Source organism: Ochotona princeps, chromosome 26, assembly GCF_030435755.1.
Source record: "Ochotona princeps isolate mOchPri1 chromosome 26, mOchPri1.hap1, whole genome shotgun sequence".
NCBI lineage: Eukaryota > Metazoa > Chordata > Mammalia > Lagomorpha > Ochotonidae > Ochotona > Ochotona princeps.
In genome coordinates, this window is record NC_080857.1 from 6,090,337 (window position 1) to 6,108,175 (window position 17,839).

At 42.1% G+C, this 17,839-nt stretch overlaps 1 protein-coding gene across 5 annotated transcripts in view; it reads right to left on the bottom strand.

Annotated features, from left to right (window-relative positions):
• Positions 1-17,839, bottom strand: part of PPP4R4 (protein phosphatase 4 regulatory subunit 4) — an 82,127-nt gene that overhangs the window by 34,513 nt on the left and 29,775 nt on the right. For all 5 annotated transcript variants that reach the window (XM_058655275.1, XM_058655274.1, XM_058655272.1 and 2 more), the window contains exons 4-9: positions 10,193-10,340; positions 9,452-9,525; positions 6,107-6,213; positions 5,015-5,122; positions 2,198-2,319; positions 8-130 (exon numbers count right to left, since the gene is read on the bottom strand). In XM_058655275.1, coding sequence (XP_058511258.1) covers positions 8-130; positions 2,198-2,319; positions 5,015-5,122; positions 6,107-6,213; positions 9,452-9,525; positions 10,193-10,340 — 682 coding nt within the window. The remainder of the gene's footprint in view (positions 1-7; positions 131-2,197; positions 2,320-5,014; positions 5,123-6,106; positions 6,214-9,451; positions 9,526-10,192; positions 10,341-17,839) is intronic.

Consider the following 17,839-nt stretch of genomic DNA (forward strand, 5'->3'; position numbering starts at 1 on the left):
ATCATACCATATAATCCATGGCATAGTTTTCCTAAATGGAAAGATAAAGAAATGAGAATTGATTCATCTGCTTTGAAAGATTTTTCACAAAATGATTTCACTAAGGGAAGTATAGTTTGACTTCTGTCATCTGGAAAATAGAACAAAATAACACATAATTTAGATTGAGCTGTCCACATTGCACAAGTAGAAACTAATACACAAATAGATTTCACAAAGAACAATTACTAGGTAGCCTCAGGGTACCAGGAAACATCTACCAACAATGATGATGGAGATGGGTGGTGAGGAAGGGGTAGGAAAGGGGCGGGAACTGTCAGGAACTTCAATGTCCGGTTAAGGGGCTTGCACTTCATACAGGGCCACAGGAAATCAAGAGTGAGTATTGCAAATCAAAAACCTAAGATGACACAATTCTGATCCGAATAACTGGAAGAAAATTTAACTCCTACTAGAAGTAGAGGAGTAGGATGTGGGTGAAATGCTGGTTCTCATACCACGCTGTGGCTTAAGCTCACACTATTGTTTCAGTGAGCTCACGGTATGTTCTCTACCTTGAACTTGATCATGTTTTCTTGTTTGATGACTCCTCCTTTAGAAGCTAAATCTTTCACTACATCAGCTCAGCTCATAAGTACCTGACATACTAACAATATTTAAAACTTAATTATAAATATGATCTAAATTTTCCACAGAGCAATTAAACATCCCAAATAAATCACTACTTTATCAAGTGTCTTAACAAATACTGAGGAAGGCTTTGCAACAGGCGGATTAAAGCTACTGTTACTGTTCACCCTCATCATCACTTTTCAGAGTGGGATCTGTTTGTGTATTTGTTCAACCTGCAGTGAATGTCTTACCAAAAAAGTATTATACAAAGTCACAGGAGTAACGAGATCAGTAATAAACGTGTCACTGAAACTGAGAAACCTAAACCAGCAGAGGGCCCAACAGCAAAAGAAAAGGTAATGTTATCACTGTTGGAACAATTGATATAAGGCAGGAATCTGCAAACTTTTTTCCCCCCAAAGTTCTACACTTTGCAGGCCACCACTCAACTATCTCCCTATAGAGAAAACACAGTCACAGACACTACATAAACAAATGAGTTTGGCTATGCTTCAGTAAATTTTATTTATAAAAAAAAAGGTTGGCAAACTGTGCTGGTATAGGAGGTTTAGAAAGACATCAGAGAGCAAAGTGTATTGACACTGGGAGGAGAAGCTGGCTGGAAGAAGCACAGAGAAAGGAACATCAGGGAGAACCAAGAGCATGGGGAAGGCCACAGGAGAGAAGCTGCTGACTGCAGGTGAGGCCAGAGGTCGTAGGAGCAGAAGGAAGGGGAGCGTGAAGTCAGGACACATGGTGAGCCCCAAGCTGTGGGGCAGTGACCGGAAAGAGATCAAGATGATGGCAGGTTCCTGGTTTAGGGGTGCCCCACCATGAGGGAACAGTAAGATTCATTTATTCTTTGATCAGCACTGCAGCTTTGCTCCACCAATTCCTCAAGGTGGCTAAACATGTATTCTGCAACATCCCTACACAATTACTGTCCAATAAAAATGACCTTTAAGAGGCGAATGTATTATCTAATTAAAACACTGACAATCCAAGTAAACAGAAACATAATCCTGTAACTACACAGTAGCTTGGTCTTAAGTGCTTGACACTTTCATTTCATCCTATCACAGTGCTTATAATTACTGAATACCCAACATCCAACATGCATAAAGATCTGCTCATACACAGTAGCTGAGTGCCTTTGAGACTCTCCCTGCCTGATGCTAAGAAATACTGCCTATGTACCCCACTTAACACCCCACACCAAAGTTCTTCAACAAACACAAGATTTCTAGCATTATTAAGCAGAGGAAATTCATTTAGACATTTTTTATTCATGTCAAACAGTTGAGAAATTTAAAAGGTAACTCCCAAACCAAGTTCTTAGTCCTAAACATAAGTCAGTTAAATTTTGATGAGAGAAAAGAGAGGTACATAAGATATGGCAACACTAAACATCATTAGAGTGAAAGTAGGAACAGAGAAGATACCAAAAGAAGAATCGTGGCGACAGAGAGGAATGCAAGCTTAACACTTTATCATAAAACTTCACACATCCTAACTTTCTTCTTATAATACAAAACATATGCGAACATTGCTTGAAGCTGCAAAGAGGCACCATGTGAGCATTTACCTGCGTCAAAAATTTCGAGCAGATTAACCAAAGTTTCAAAAGCTGCCAGTCGCACACTGCTGCCTTCGTCCCTAGAGAGTTCTATTAATTCAGGGAGCACTACACTTTTTGTAAGTTCTGTCCTGCACAATAAGCAACAGAAAAAAAATAAACCAAATCAATACACTTCCAACCAAAACTTGCTGGGAGCTGCAGAAAATGTTAGAAGTCACAGAGGCAATGGTTCCAGCTCTCTAGCATCTTGCTCGGGTTAGGAATGACATCAACACAAACAAAGATAGTGAACGGATAATTACTGACATGGATTCTATTCCTCCCTGCATGTATTGCTGCCCACAAAGATCTTAAGGACCAGGTATTTAAACTGTATGAACTGGCATGCAATTTTTAATTTTAAGCAACTTTAATGAATGATTTGGATTACTTAGAAAAAAAACACAAATAACTGTAGAAACCCAAATAAAATATTATTACCTGGTTCACAACACAAACTATTTTCTAGTTCATAAAAAATGATATTATAACAGTTAATCTCTATATAAAAGAATAATATATGACACTAGATGTTCCATCTAAAAATGAAGTTAAAATATGAACGATAAAACATCAAACTAGAACACAGAATTTACAATATTTTCACTGTAAAGAAATGTTAAATACTTGGGAAGACAGCTCCATTTATCCTGATGCAGTGGTGTAGCCAGCTAATCCTTCGCCCTGCAGTGCCAGCATCCATTATGGGTGCTAGTTTCTGTCCCAGCTGTTCCACTTTGAATCCAGCCCTCTGTTTATGAACTGAGAAAGTGGCAAAGGATGGCCCAAGTCCTTTGCACCCACAGAAGCTCCTGGCTCCCAGTTCCAGATCAGCTCAGCTCTGGCCATACGGTCATGTGAGGAGTGATGCAGCAGCCAGAAGATCTGTCTCTGCTCTCTTTGTAAAATCTGCTGCTCTGGAGCATTCACAGTGGCTTAACTGGCTAACACTCCACCTCCAAGTGCAGATATCCCATTTACATGCCAGCTTGTGTCCCAACTCCATTTCCAATCCAGCTATCTGCTTATGGTCTGGGAAAGCAGCAGTGGAATGAGTGGATGACCAAGTTCTTAGGACCCTGAACCCATATGGGAAACCCAGAAAAAGCTTGGTTCCTGGCTTTCTCTGAGTCTCCCATAGAGATTCAGGGCTCAAGGAATTAGGCCATCTTCTGCTGCTTTCCTAGGCATTTAGCAGGGAGCTGGATTAAAAATAAAGTAGCCAGGACATGAACCAATATGGGATAGCCATATGGGATACCATTATTAAAGGTGGAAGCCTAACAACCCTGCCATAACCCAACCCCTAGTACAATTTTATTACAGCTAACACTAAGTATAATTTTATTAGAGGTAAAATAAATCACATTTATTAGTTATTTAAAGTATATAATTGGGCCTAGCACTCACCTTGCATCTGCCAGGATCCCATATGGGTGCCAGTTTGTGTCCCAGCTGCCCCAGTTCCCATCCAGCTCCCTGCTTGTGGTCCTGAAAAGCAGTTAAGCAAAGCCCAAAGCTTGGGACCCTGCACCTGTATGGAACACCCGAAAGAAGCTCCAAACTCCTTGCTTCGGATCAGCTCAGCTCTAGCCTTTGGCAGCCACTTGGGGAGTGAATCAGAGGATGGAAGATCATTCCTCTCTGCCTGACTTTCCAATAAAAATAAATAAATCTTTTTTAATTAAAAAAATAAAGCATATACTTATTAGGGTGGGCATCTGGGGCTGTAGACACATTCCTACTTGGGATGCCCGCATTCCTCATTGGAATGCCTGGTTCAATGCCTGGGTTCCTTTTTTTTTTTTTTTAAGATTTTTTTTTTTTTTTTTACAAAGTCAGATATAGAGAGGAGGAGAGACAGAGGAAGATCTTCCGTCCGATGATTCACTCCCCAAGTGACCGCAACGGCCGGTGCTGTGCCGATCCAAAGCTGGGAACTAGGAACCTCTTCCAGGTCTCCCAAGCAGGTACAGTGTCCCAAAGCTTGGGCTGTCCTCGACTGCCTTCCCAGGCCACAAGCAAGCAGCTGGATGGGAAGTGGAGTTGCTGGGATTAGAATCAGTACCCATATGGGATCCCGGGCACGTTCAAGGTGAGGACTTTAGCTGCTAGGCCACGCCACCGGGCCCAATGCCTGGGCTTCTAATATAGCTTGCTAATGCACACACTGGCAGGAAGCGGATGATGGCTCAAGCACTTGGGTCCCTACACCCACAGAGGAGACCTGAGTTCCAGTCTCCTAGGTGATGGATCCATTAGGAAAGTAAACCAACACACAAAACATCTCACTCCATATTTCTCTTTCTCTTTCTCTATCTTTCTACCCTTCACATTGAGAAAAGACATAACAAAGCATCCATTTATGGATGAGTTTTGGCGGCTGTGAAATGCTTGGGACAATACCACCAAGACCAAGCCAGAGCATTTCCGTCACCTTGCCACGTTCCAGTCTTCTCTAACAGGTCAGCTTTTAGCCACTACTTGTGAGCTTGCATGTGTCATGCAGTAAATGGTCTCTCATGTTTGACTTCTTTCCTTTAACATACTGAATCTGAGATTTACACAAAGCACCTTGTATGCACAGTGTTCCACTAAATGGACATACCACTGGTTTATCCACTCGCAGGCTGACAGCCGTGCGGACTGCTCATAAAGCTGCTGCGGATCTGTGTGCACAGTGAGTTTGTCGTTGTGAATGCACTTTCATTTGTTGTAGAACACAGGGAGAAGACACGCTTGTTTGACAGTCTGCATGTAAAGTGATGGCATCGGTGTACTCACCCAACACCCTGAGCTATATTCTCCAATTGCCGGCACATGCAAGATCGAACTTCATGCTCTACATCTTGACAGAGTGATTTTACCACGGGCAGGATTTCTCTCTTGATGCTGAGTGAAGGGAAAAAAGAAAAACGCAACTGAGTGTTTTAAATCAACATCAAAAACCTTACCTTAACAATAACAAATTTTAACAACAGCCTATTTATAGCTTACAACGTATTTTTACACGTTACTAAATTTAGATGCTATCATCATCCACTTATAAATTGCATACGTCTTGTAAAAACAACAGTTAACTTTGGGTTGGCACTTAAATCTACAACTAAAATGAAAGGCCATCTTCGTGGAGTATTTAATTCTACCAACCATCAATCAAAAAATCTTCAATTCTGTACTTTATTCTCGTAAAACACAACCTTCTGTTAAATGTCATCTAACATTAGTCACCTGAGAGTAGCATGCAAACTTTAAACATCCTCCATAAAACCTCAAAAAGATAAGTTATTAGAAATAATGAACTTATAACAATAACATGGGAAAAAACAGAATTCTACCTTTGCTATTTTAACTAATCTGGAAAGTCTACATGAAGATACCCAGAGTATCTTCAAAAATACACTGGGTAGGGATGGGAAGAAAAAAAATGGTAATTCTGAAAAGCCATAAGATTGAGAAAAATGCCTTTTTAAAAATGTATTTATTTATCTGAAGGGCAGAGTTGCAGAAAGAAAGAATCAGAGTGAGAAAGATCTTCTATCCATTGTTTCCCTCCCCAAAGGACCCCAACAGACAGGCCTTTTTTCAAGCTTTCCCAGCAGGAAACTGGATCAGAAGTGGAGCAGCTGGAACATGAACTGGTGGTTCCCATATGGGACATCAGCGTCACAGGTGGCAGCTTAGCCTACCACACCACAATGCTGGTTACAAAACGCATCTTAGTAAGTAAACTTCTGAGAATTCTATAAAGTTAAAACAGCTAAACTTGTGTACATTATGCAATATTGCAAATCCAAAGCAACTGCTAATTATAAAGTAATTATACACTTACAAAAAGAACAGAAAATAAGCCAAATATTAAGTACAAATACTCACGTATGGGCATCAAATTTGTTGGTCAATTTTCCTAAAATTTTACAGCTAACTAAACGGGACTGGACTGTTTGAGAAAGTTGTGCCTTGGAAACAAGTGGATTCAAAATCTAAAAGGAAAACAGCCAGAGTACATTACACAAGTGTACACTTTCTTGCCATAAATGTGAACTTTTTAATGTTGCAAATATTTTTAAAGAACCTGAATTAGAACTGCAGGCGCATGGATATTCATAACCTGGATCACTTAAGGTCAAGATGACACATCATGCAATTCACAACAAACAGGAACAACAAAACATAGGGGTGGGCATTGTGGTGGAGTGGGTTAAACACCTGCTTGGGATGCCCACGACCCCCGTATCAGAGTGCCTCCATCAAGTCCTGGCTATTCTGTGCTCATTAATACACCTGAGATGAGGCAGTAGCCAGGCAACTTAAAAAGAATAAACAGAACTAATATAAACACATGGAAAAATATTCTACAATAATTTTTTAATTCGCATCAAAATGTAATCCCACATGTTGACCATGAAAAATTAACTTGGAACACTGTTGTTGGTAGATATCCAGAGAAACAACATTTTCACATACTATTATTAGTCAAAAACTAAAGAATATTAATGCTGTCTGACTCAGTGATTGTATTTTTTCAGGGAAATCACACAAAAGAAATCCCCTGAAAAACAGAAAAAGCTCTACAGAGATGTTCATTAATGCCTTAGTCTTAAGAGTAAAATTTCAAACTGAAAACAGGCTTGAAAAAACAAAAGAATAAAATAAAATAAACAGGCTTGAACATTCAACAAGTATTTTGAGTGAGTTTAAAATACAGGAAAATGACTCCTAGAGAAAAATAATCACATGTAAATTGAAATATCACTAATCTGGCAAGAAGCAACCATATATATGGAAAAATTTGAAAGGCAATATATCAGAATCTTAAAATAACAAATTATTGTTCTTCCTTCTAGTTTCTGTATTACTCAAATTTTCTACAATGAATATGCATTGTTTTCAAAATGGAAAACTCTATTCCCTTATTTTAAAAACTTAAAAAATTACTAACACATCCTTGCACATTTTTGTGGGGTACAGTACAGTGAGATACTTCAACACATACACACACCATAAACCAACTGAAACAGTCAACCTTATGTTTTTCCATTTCCTTATCTTTTGCTTGTATTTGCACCTACTAGATTCTGTCCTCCAGTTCTTTAGACAGAATAGAAAACTCTGCTGTGGACCGCAGTCGCCACACCAGGCTATGGAGCACTCTCTACAGAGGGACTACTCTCTACCCCATTTTGGCACTCAATATCCAACCTTCCCCCCAATTTTCCTTTCCTGCCCCATACCTTTCCCAAATGCCGCTAATCACTATTCTAAGTTCAGATGGAGTTCTTTAAATTTCCATGTGAGAGTACAATTAGTTGAACTTGTTTCTGTGTGTCTGGCTTACTTTACAAAATACAATCACCTCCAATTCTGTCCATTTCATTATGGGTGCCGGGATTTCACACTACTCGTGCCCGACTCACTCCACTGTGTGGTGTCTGTGTCCATTGGTTTACTGCTGGACACCTGGGCTGACTCCCTGACCTGGCGACTACCAAGCCTGCTGCAGCGAACAAGGAATGCAGGCAGGGGTCTCCTTGGTGTGCTGCCTTCCTCTCCTGTGGACACATGCCCAGAAAAGCAGGAACTGGGTCTCCTTTTCTGTTCCCGGACAACCTCCACATGGATACCTCAATTTGCACCCCCACTAATCATACAGGGGTTCCTACTTTTTTTATAATAGCCATTCTAACTATAATGAGGCAATATTTCCTAGTGGTGTGGATTAATGTAGTTCCGTGAAGGTTGGTGATATTAAGCAGTATTTTTATATTAAAAAAATTTTTTGGCAACAACCTTACACCTTCTCAGTGATGCCCTAGAAGGTGTGAGGAAGACGGGAAATATAACCTATCAGGATCACAACTGGTAACTCATAGACAACAGACTCGAATTAGCATTAGACAATAGCAAAACTACAAAGGCAAATGGGGGAATCAGTAGTAGTCCTAACAACCTCTTAACAGGAGGTCATGCGCATAGAGCAGGGAGGGGTCCCCAGAGTGGAGCAGGCAGACAGAAGGAGGCTTTTATCCCAAACCTGAAGACTCCTAGATCCTCACCAAGGACTATCAGTATGAGCACCGAGGACTACATCCCTACTGCCAAGGAGACCACGGGGAAATGGAGTGCCTTCGGAGACCGAGAACTCTGAGGTCACCCACCCCCATTTGGATCTACCACATGGGATGGAAGAAGCCCAAATCCTGCCTTGCAGGATCCAAGGTCATTGGAACAACAACCAGGATCCCTGAGCGGTCCGCAGAAACAGAAGAACAGTAAACTTCCTTCAGGACTAGGGAGAGGAGCTTTCTCTGGTCCTTGTCTGCTTCCAATTTTGGGTCCCCACCCCCTCTCATAACAACCATCAGGAGCGCTCCAGAAACCCCTCAAAACAAACAAACAAACAAAACTAGAATAGATAGACAGAGAACAACAAGGAAAGCTTAGAAACAGACAGGAAACGGTCAGCGGGGATGCACTTAAAACTCACTGGGTGGGACACAAAGATTAGTTACTCCTCACTGGGGTATGGAAGATTTCTCTGCACACCCCTCCTAAACATGCTCACCTAAACAGTTGACATATATCCTGTTAGAATTATAGAGTTAGACCACCTGAAAAACAGCCAGGTTCAGCGAAAACATGCTTCAATGCTATAAACTGCTAAAGACTAAAATTAAAATAGGCATGAGACAGCTGAATAGCAATCTATAGCCATTTTAAGGTGTATAGAACACGGTTGAATATAAACCAAAATTGAAATGTCTATGAAGAAGTCACAGGTTGTGGTTGAGAACCTGCATTTTCCTATTAACATATTGGTTAACCAATACCATGTCAGTTAATGCCATAATGTTGTAAATGGTTGGAAATGTTGTGTTGGGGCTTTAAATTGATTGGGATGATGCTCTGCTGGCTCTACCTTCGGACCAGAGATGGTCTCACCAACAAACCATTGAACTTACCAGGACAATGGGATGCTGGACTTTATGCTTGGTAAATACCTCCAATGAAAGAATGTCAACTGAATTTGAATTATGGAAATGCAACAAGGTGGAGCAATCTGCCATGGGGGGAGGGTGTGGGGGGGGGCGGGGGGAATCCCAGTGCATAAAAAATGTGTCACATAATGCAATGTAATTAATTTTTAAAAAATGAAATGCAATAAAAATATGTTTAAAAAAAAAAAAACACCTTCTCAGTGATGGAGTGAGGAGACCTTACCTCATGCCTTAGGGTTTCTTTTGGCAAAACGTCTATCACAGACAGGAGAGTTTCCAGCCATGCATTGCTGACACCTGATTGACCAAATGAGAACATGCTGGATTAAATCTCACAAATCTCACCAATTCAGTCATTCATAGTTACGACAGCATTTAATGATAAAATAAGAACAATTATTTTATTACCACTCTAACAAGACTTTATTTTTTGTCTTAGCTAACATCTAGGAAGTTTTTATATTTTTAAAAGTAATATTAAAAATATCGTCAAGTGGTGCTTTCTTACTGTATAATAATGGAATCACAAATATTGTTTCAGAAAAAAGAATCTGAAGGTATAATCATAAGATGAATGAGTGGGTCTTCAACTTTGATGGACACTGAGTTCACGTTTTCACACTTTTTTTAAGGAGACAGAGTGACCCCTGGGAATCCTCTCGCCGCTGCTGAACCGCTTGCAGCGAAGCCCCACTTGGACAGTCACCTGACCAATGACCAACGGGACGAGGTGGCCCCCCAGCCCACCACCCAGTCACCCGACCAATGACCAACGAGACGGGGCGGCCCCCCAGCCCACCACCCAGTCACCCGACCAATGACCAACGAGACGGGGCGGCCCCCCAGCCCACCACCCAGTCACCCGACCAATGACCAACGAGACGGGGCGGCCCCCCAGCCCACCACCCAGTCACCCGACCAATGACCAACGAGACGGGGCGGCCCCCCAGCCCGCCACCCTGACCTGCGTCCCTGTGCTCCAGATACAGCAGAATGATCTGCAGGAAGGCGTGGGCGTAGGTATGAACCGACACGGATTCTTCCTGCAGGATGGTCAGGAACGACACAGCAGCTGTCAGCTGCATGTCCACTCCCGCGACGTGGAGCACTTCCTGTGCAATCAGAAAGAGTTTGCTATTTACTCAGAGGAGAGGTCAGAAACTGCAATTTTTTAAATCCACGGCTATTGAAATAGTCCATAAAATTACTACACGTGAACTTTTAAAATATGTACTTCTTCTCAAGAGAACTGTCTTGTAATAATCTGTTCCTGGTCATTTAACTCATTTGATCACATAAAGTTTAAATGTTTTGAAATTCATAAACTGAGTAACATCCCATTGCTTTACTGAATACAAACCATAAACAGCACACAAACCTTTCAACACAGCAGTTTTGACAGTTCTCAATTTCTACTTTGCTATCAGCATTGTATAATTTGCTATCCCACTTAGAGTACGGATGTCAAAACTCAGACAATCATGTGTTTTCAACACTTGTATATCTACTTCAAAAACAAACATTGTGTACTCTACTATAAAAACAAACACACTTAGCAGTGTGTGAACAAATTTTTCCCTTAAACAACTGCTAAGAGCATAAATTACTTTATGAAGTGTTTCTACAAGAATTTAAATATATAAGAATTTCATGTAAAACTAATAATGTGGATACCATCCTCATTCACCTGTTAAAGAATTCAAACTATATTTTCAAAAATATTTTCAAAAAATATTTTCAAACTATATTTTCAAAAATGGGAAGTGGAGCTGCCGGGATTAGAACCAGCGTCCATATGGGATCCCGGGCACTTCAAGGCGAGGATTTTAGCTGCTAGGCCACGCTGCTGGGCCCTAAAATTCTGTATTTTCAATGATTCTGCATTAAATACATCCATTGGTCTGGGGTGCACTGATGTCTTAACAGCACTGGTTCTTCAGCTCCACAAACATGATACACTCACAGCTCTGCATGCATTTAGGTCTCCTGTTTTCTCTCAGGAATGCTCTACACTTTTCAGTATGTAAGTCTTGTCAGTCTTAGAGAATTTGTCAATTTTTCAGAAACTAGTATACACTAATGAAATTGTGATGGTTTAAGAAAAATTCAGTTTGCAATTGTTTTTGCCTGACACAGAGATTCCTATATTTTGATTCTTTCATAGATGCCTGCATAAATTATCATGTGATCTTGTAGGATTTTGGTTTTTGTTGATGTTCTGCGGTATAGATGCTTTTGAAAATTATTTTATTTATTTGAAAGCAGTGTCAGAGAGAGAGAGAGAGAATCATCCATCCGCAGGTTCACTCGTCAAATGGCTGTGACAGTAAGTGCTGGGTATTTACCGGAAGCTTCTCCAGGTCTCATATGTGGGTGACCAGAACTCAAGTACTTGCCCATTTTCCCATTCTCAGACCATTAGCAAGAAGCTGGACTGGAAGTGAAGTGGCCGAGACACGAACTGATAGCCCTGTGGGATGCCAGCACTGCAGGCAGCAGCTTAACGCACTGCACCACAATGCTGGTCCCAGTGTAACGCCTTTGATTTCTCTTTGCTGCATTCCTGTCGTTTTGATTTGCCCTTTGTTGGAGTATATATGAATGGTAGTGTCCTCAGTGGTGTCTGTGTCCCATTAGGGTATCCAGGTAATGCAGAGCCTCTCAGACTGACCTGTCATTTCTTACGGCCTCTCTTATTTTCCAGCATTTCAGAACTATCAAAACCACTTGGGCAGAACTCTCGGACTGTGTGCCACATCAAAACCCTAGGTTGATACTGGGTGACCAGTCCCCAACCCCAAGTATTGGGGCAGTTGGGAGGCTGGCTATGACTTCACCCCTCGTCTCCTCCCTTCCCCCAGATATAGGAAGAAGAAATGGAAAAAGTGGAAACGATTATCACACCCTTTTCCCCCAATCCTCAATCTCTCCCACCCTGATCAACAATGTCAACATTAAAAATAAAAACTTAAAAAATGTGCAAAACTGTTATAATTCCTTCTACAACAGTGGCCTTTTGGTGCTTTTGATTTATTTGTATCAACTCAAATTCTGAGCTGGTATCCTGTTACCAAATTTCTTGTGGTCCAGCTCAGGTACAACCCATTCTTCCAATCTGCTTGTTTAAAACAAGCATGCGCAGGGTGAGCTCGGCCTTCCAGCCAGGAAAGATGCCAGTGAATCTGCTTATGCCCCCGTCAGAGTGCCTGGGTCCATCTGCCCCAGCTTCCTGTGAGGCGACCTCGAGAGCAGACAGTGATTGCTCACGGAGTCACTGAGGGCCACCCCTATGGGAGACTGGGTTGAGTTCCTGGTGCCAGCTCTGGTCATCAGGAGAATTTAGGGGTTGAAGTGATGAATGGGAGCGGCAAGTGTGTATTTGTGTGTATGCATTTGTGTGTCTTGAACAAACTCTTCTCTTGTTTTCTCCCCAGCTGTTTTCATCTTTTTATTTCAGTTTGGATAATTTTGATTGTCCTTGCCTCTCAAACTGAAAAAAAAAAATTTTGCCTTCATTTATAAAAGATACTTTCACGAGGTGGGTATTTGGCACAGCAGCTCAAAGCCCACTGGGAACTACGTGGTAGGTCCAGCCCCAGATGTCATGGGAATTTGGGGAATAAACTGGCAGGTGAGATAGCACTTTCTCCATCTCTTTATCAAGTTAATATACATAAATGTTTCAAGGTATTTCTGTTGGGTACAGATTCCTGATTTATCTGTTCATTTGCTTTGCTTTCAGTCCTTTTAACAGGACATTGTCTAACCCTCTAGACTGCAGTTTCCGACATGACTGCTTTAATTTTCCCCTTTGCTTCTCCATACACAATGCTTCTCTCTTCACTAGCTGCACGCAGACTGCCTCTTCCTAAGCAGTGTGAGCATGCTGCACCCGGCAGAGAACACCTGAGTGTCTGTGCATACTTACCCTGCTGGGGTCCTCCAAGCTTACTGTATTTTCAAATTGTTCTTCCGTTCATTTCAGAAAACTCCTATTCTTCAAGCAGTTTTTCCCTATCCTCACTTTTCAGAGAGTCCAATTTACATGTATATCACATCGTACAGTTTGAAAGCACTAAATGCTCTCTTTTGGATTTTTTTTCCCTCATTTTTATCTTTGCTTCAATTTGAATAATTTCAATCTTCTAATTCACTGATTCTTCCCCAGCTGTGTCTAAACTGATATGCTTCATCTCACCATTATCATCCTTTTTCTTTCCAGCCATTTTATTTAATTGCCTTACAGAACTCTTTTTTTCGCAAAGAAGTGAGTATATACCCATGTATGTTGCTTTTTAACTTATTAATCATAGTTATTTTAAATCCCTTAATACTTACAACATCTGAGTCATCTCTGATACTACAGCAAATGTGCTGTATGTCTTCGTAATGTCTGTCCTGATTTTGGGTGCCTGGGAATCTTTGAGTGCTGGATATCCCGTGAAGACAGCGGCAACAGTATGCTCAGCTGTTACTGTGTGGGAGGCTGAATCAGCCTACTCAGTAATCAAGCTGGGCTGAAGTTTTGCTGTTGCTATGGTGACTTCCAAAGCACCCCATTTGCAAACTCCTCAGCAGTGGGCCACTCTATCTTGTGCTCCACCTGCAGCCAGAGGAGATGCCACAGGGTTTCCTGGGGGGTGGCGGTCAGGCTCGATCCTCGGCTGTCAGCAGCCAGCTCTCTCCACTCTGGTTGGCTCCTATCAACAGACTCCTGTCCTTCATTACTATGTGATGAGCTGCTGAAGAAGGTATGAAAGTCTCTATTTTAATTTTGGTCCAGTCTCATTGCAGGCAGGGTCTTTGAATCTGGGTCTGGAAGACGAGCTTTCTCAGGGTTCTCATCCTGTGACCTTCTGTCTTAGGGAGGAGGAGATCTTTGGAAAGGTCAGATTTCTTGCCCCGTCCCCACTGATGACAAACCTCTGCCCTCTATCAGTTCTGGGTCTAACATTTCCTGCTCCTCCCCGAGGTTCCCTGACTCGGAGTGCTCCACTAGGCGTGGACCACAGGAGTAAGTGTCTCCCACCTCTCTTCCACAGGCCTGGGGGTCTTGCATCTCCCACTCCTGTGGAAGGAATGGATCCCCTGGGTCCTGGAAGCAGGAAGGGTCACTGCTGTCCTAGAAGATTAGCGTTCTCCTTCATAAGAGAGAAGGCTCTGAGGAAGGACAGAGCTGGTTCCAGTGCCTCAGCAACAGCCAATCACCATTGTACCCTCAGGTCAGCAAGGGGCATGCTCCGCAGTCTCCTCTGCCTCCCAGCCTTTCTGGTGAACCAACCTGCAGAGAAGGACTCACAGGAGTGTGCAAAGCACCTTTGTGTGGAGAGCTCCAAGTTACTATACACTAACGTAGACTTGCTATCCCAGTCAACCCACAAAGCTGTTAACATTTTAGTTGATCTTTCTCTAACCTGGCAGCCATCTCTGCCTCAAGCCAGTGTCCTGTGCCCCATCTTTCCTCAGAGGGCTTTGTTACCCTTTTGAACTCAATTCACTCAGTTGCCTTGCGATGGGATATAACTGTGTGGACTTTGTGGACTAGAATGAGAGTCACGTTCCCTTCTAGCTTTTCATAGCTCAAGCGAATGGAGAACTGATTGTTTCAGTTTTGTCCCCTAAAATTATCCCATACTCTCCTCAAGCTTTACCACACATTTAAAAGCCAGTAAGAAATTATACTTCATTTTTATTACAAGTACGTAAAACAACAAATCACTAGATGACTAAAAAGAACATGTAGTAACACGGGTCTCTACCAGAATTTGCGGAAAGGTGAAGTTGAGGTTTGTTGGGCATATTAGTTCCTATTAACTCTATACACAGAAAAACTTACACATTCAGTAAGTGTTTCCATAGAACTTAGATCATCATTGTAAAGTAATTAGCAATGTCTATTTATAAATATACATATACACATAAAAAAGAAAAGAATTCCATGACTATTATTAATCTCTGAGTGCTCTACACCTATTCTACACTCTACACCTATTTTAAAAAGAGCTTCACATCATAGAAGAAGATACAATCTGAATGCCCTGTCACACTCACTAATTCCTTTGGTTAATGCTACTTTCCTTTTTCTTTTGCTTAGTAAACTAGAAGAATACATTATCTACATTATATAATTACATTTCTTCCAGACCATAAAACCATCTAATGAAGTCAACTCTGACACTGGTAACTATTTCCCACCAATCTTACATAATAGGAATTACTTCACCTTCCCTATTACCATTCTGGAAATATCCCTAAATATCTAGGGTGTCAACAGACTACTGGACTGGGTGTTTTTATGATCTGTCGGGAGGCTGGAACATCCTGTCCTGCTTATTATGTGTAACTGTGCTGCTTTCACAAGTCCTTCTGCTTTTCACACAATTTAACTTGTAGCTTAGAAAATGTCATCTATCAGAAGGGAGATCAGGGCTTCCCATTATCTGCAAACAAAAGAAGAAAGTAACGTGTACCATCTGGTGATGCTCTTTCATTTTTAAGACTATTTCCTGGGATGGGCACCATAGTGTAGCAAGTAAGTCTTCACCTGTGACCCCGGCAACCCAAATGATTACCAGTTCAAGTGCCAGCAGCTCCACTTTCCATTTAGCTCCTGGCTAATGGCCTGGGAAGCAGCAGAGGAAAGCCTAAGTGCTTGGGATCCTATCCCTACATGGGAGACCCGGAAGAAGCTCCTGGCTTCTGCTTGGCCCAGTGGCCTTAGGGGAGTGAACCAGTGGAAGGAAGATCTCTCTTGCACTCCTGCTCTATCTATCTTCCCTTCTTTGTCTCAACTCCTCTGCCTTTCAAATGAAAATAAATAAATCTTTTTTAAAATGACTATTTCTTAAAGAACTGTTAAGGATAAATTATATAATGTTATGCTTCCTGGAGACCTCCCAACAAATTATGCACAACCATTAAATTTTGAAGGTTCTACCATAGAACGAAGGTCATAAGTATAGAGTTATAGAAAATTCTGAAAAGATGCCTCTACAACATTAAACCCAGCACCCACCCCACAGTGTCACCACGTTAGGACTGCTGGTCCATTTAACTACACCACTCAAAACAGGACTTTAAAAAGTATACAGTTAAGCTTTTCATTCACAAATATGTTTATTGACAAAGTAAATCACACCAGCAGCCCACCACTGTCTCACAGTTCTGGAAGCCCAACATTCTTTTTTTTTTTTTTTTTTTTTTTTTATTACAAAGTCAGATATACAGAGAGAGGAGGAGAGACAGAGAGGAAGATCCTCCGTCCGACGATCCACTCCCCAAGTGAGCCACAACGGGCCGATGCGCGCCAATCCGAAGCCGGGAACCAGGAACCTCTTCCAGGTCTCCCACACGGGTGCAGTGTCCCAATGCACTGGGCCGTCCTCGACTGCTTTTCCCAGGCCACAAGCAGGGAGCTGGATGGGAAGTGGAGCTGCCGGGACTAGAACCAGCGCCCATATGGGATCCCGGGGCGCTCGAGGCGAGGACCCCAGTCGCTAGGCTACGCCGCCGGGCCCAAGCCCAACATTCTTAACCATGGTCACTTGGCCCCAGACAAAATGTGGGCAGGACCACATTCCCTTCAGCGGCTCTCCAACCCTCAACGCCTTGCTCTTCCACCTTCTAGTGTTGCTATCAGTCCATGGCTGTGGCCAAATGACTACAATCTTTGTACCCATCTTCACACTACCTTCTTCTCGGGGTGTCACAGCCCCCCTCTGCCATCTTTGAAGAATACGTGTGACAGCATTCACGGCTCACTCTATTTACCAGACAGAATCCCCCTATCTCAAGATCCTTAATCACATTTAGAGTCTTTTTCCAAATAACGTAAAGTTCATCATTCCTATAACTAAGGCTTCACATTAAATTCACTGAACTAGGGGATTCTTAATCTTCATGTCATATTGTTTAAGTAATTCAGATGTAAAAGAGCAAGAAGATATAACTGATGTACTTAAAAGACCTCTCATATGCCACTGTTGTGCTCCAGTATGTCAACATCATACCAGCATCTCATACCAGAGCCCAAGTTCAAGTTCTGCCACCCATGTGGGAGACAGTGACGTACTTCCCTGCTGCTTGGCCATTTCAGTCTTTTGGGAAAGAAACCAGCAGATGGAAAATCTCTTTTTGTCTCTGTCTCTCTCTGTCTTCCAAATAAATAAATCTTGGAAAAGAAAAAAAAAGAAAGATATGAGTGAGAAGGCTCCAAAGAGGCCAAGCAGCAGCAGCACTGGGTAAAGAGGGGAGGATGTGGCAAAGACCAGCTGGCGGATGACTACGGCTTGAGAGGTGAGCCATGCATTCAGGAATCTTTTGTAACCATGATAAGTTAGTGAATGCTGAATAGTAGTTCAAAGGGAGGGCTCAGGAATCAGACTTCCTACTCAAACACTTACTTGCTTGTTGGTTGGTTTGAAAGGCAGAGTGATGGACAGGGCGGGGAGGACAATTGTGTGGAGAACCAGAGTGTGAGATCTTTCATCTACTATTTTATTCCCCAAATAACTGCAATGCCCAGGGCTGGGCCAGGCTAAAGCTTGGAGCCAGAAACTCCCACTGGGTCTCCCACGTGGGTGGCAGGGATCCAGGCACTTGGGTCATCACC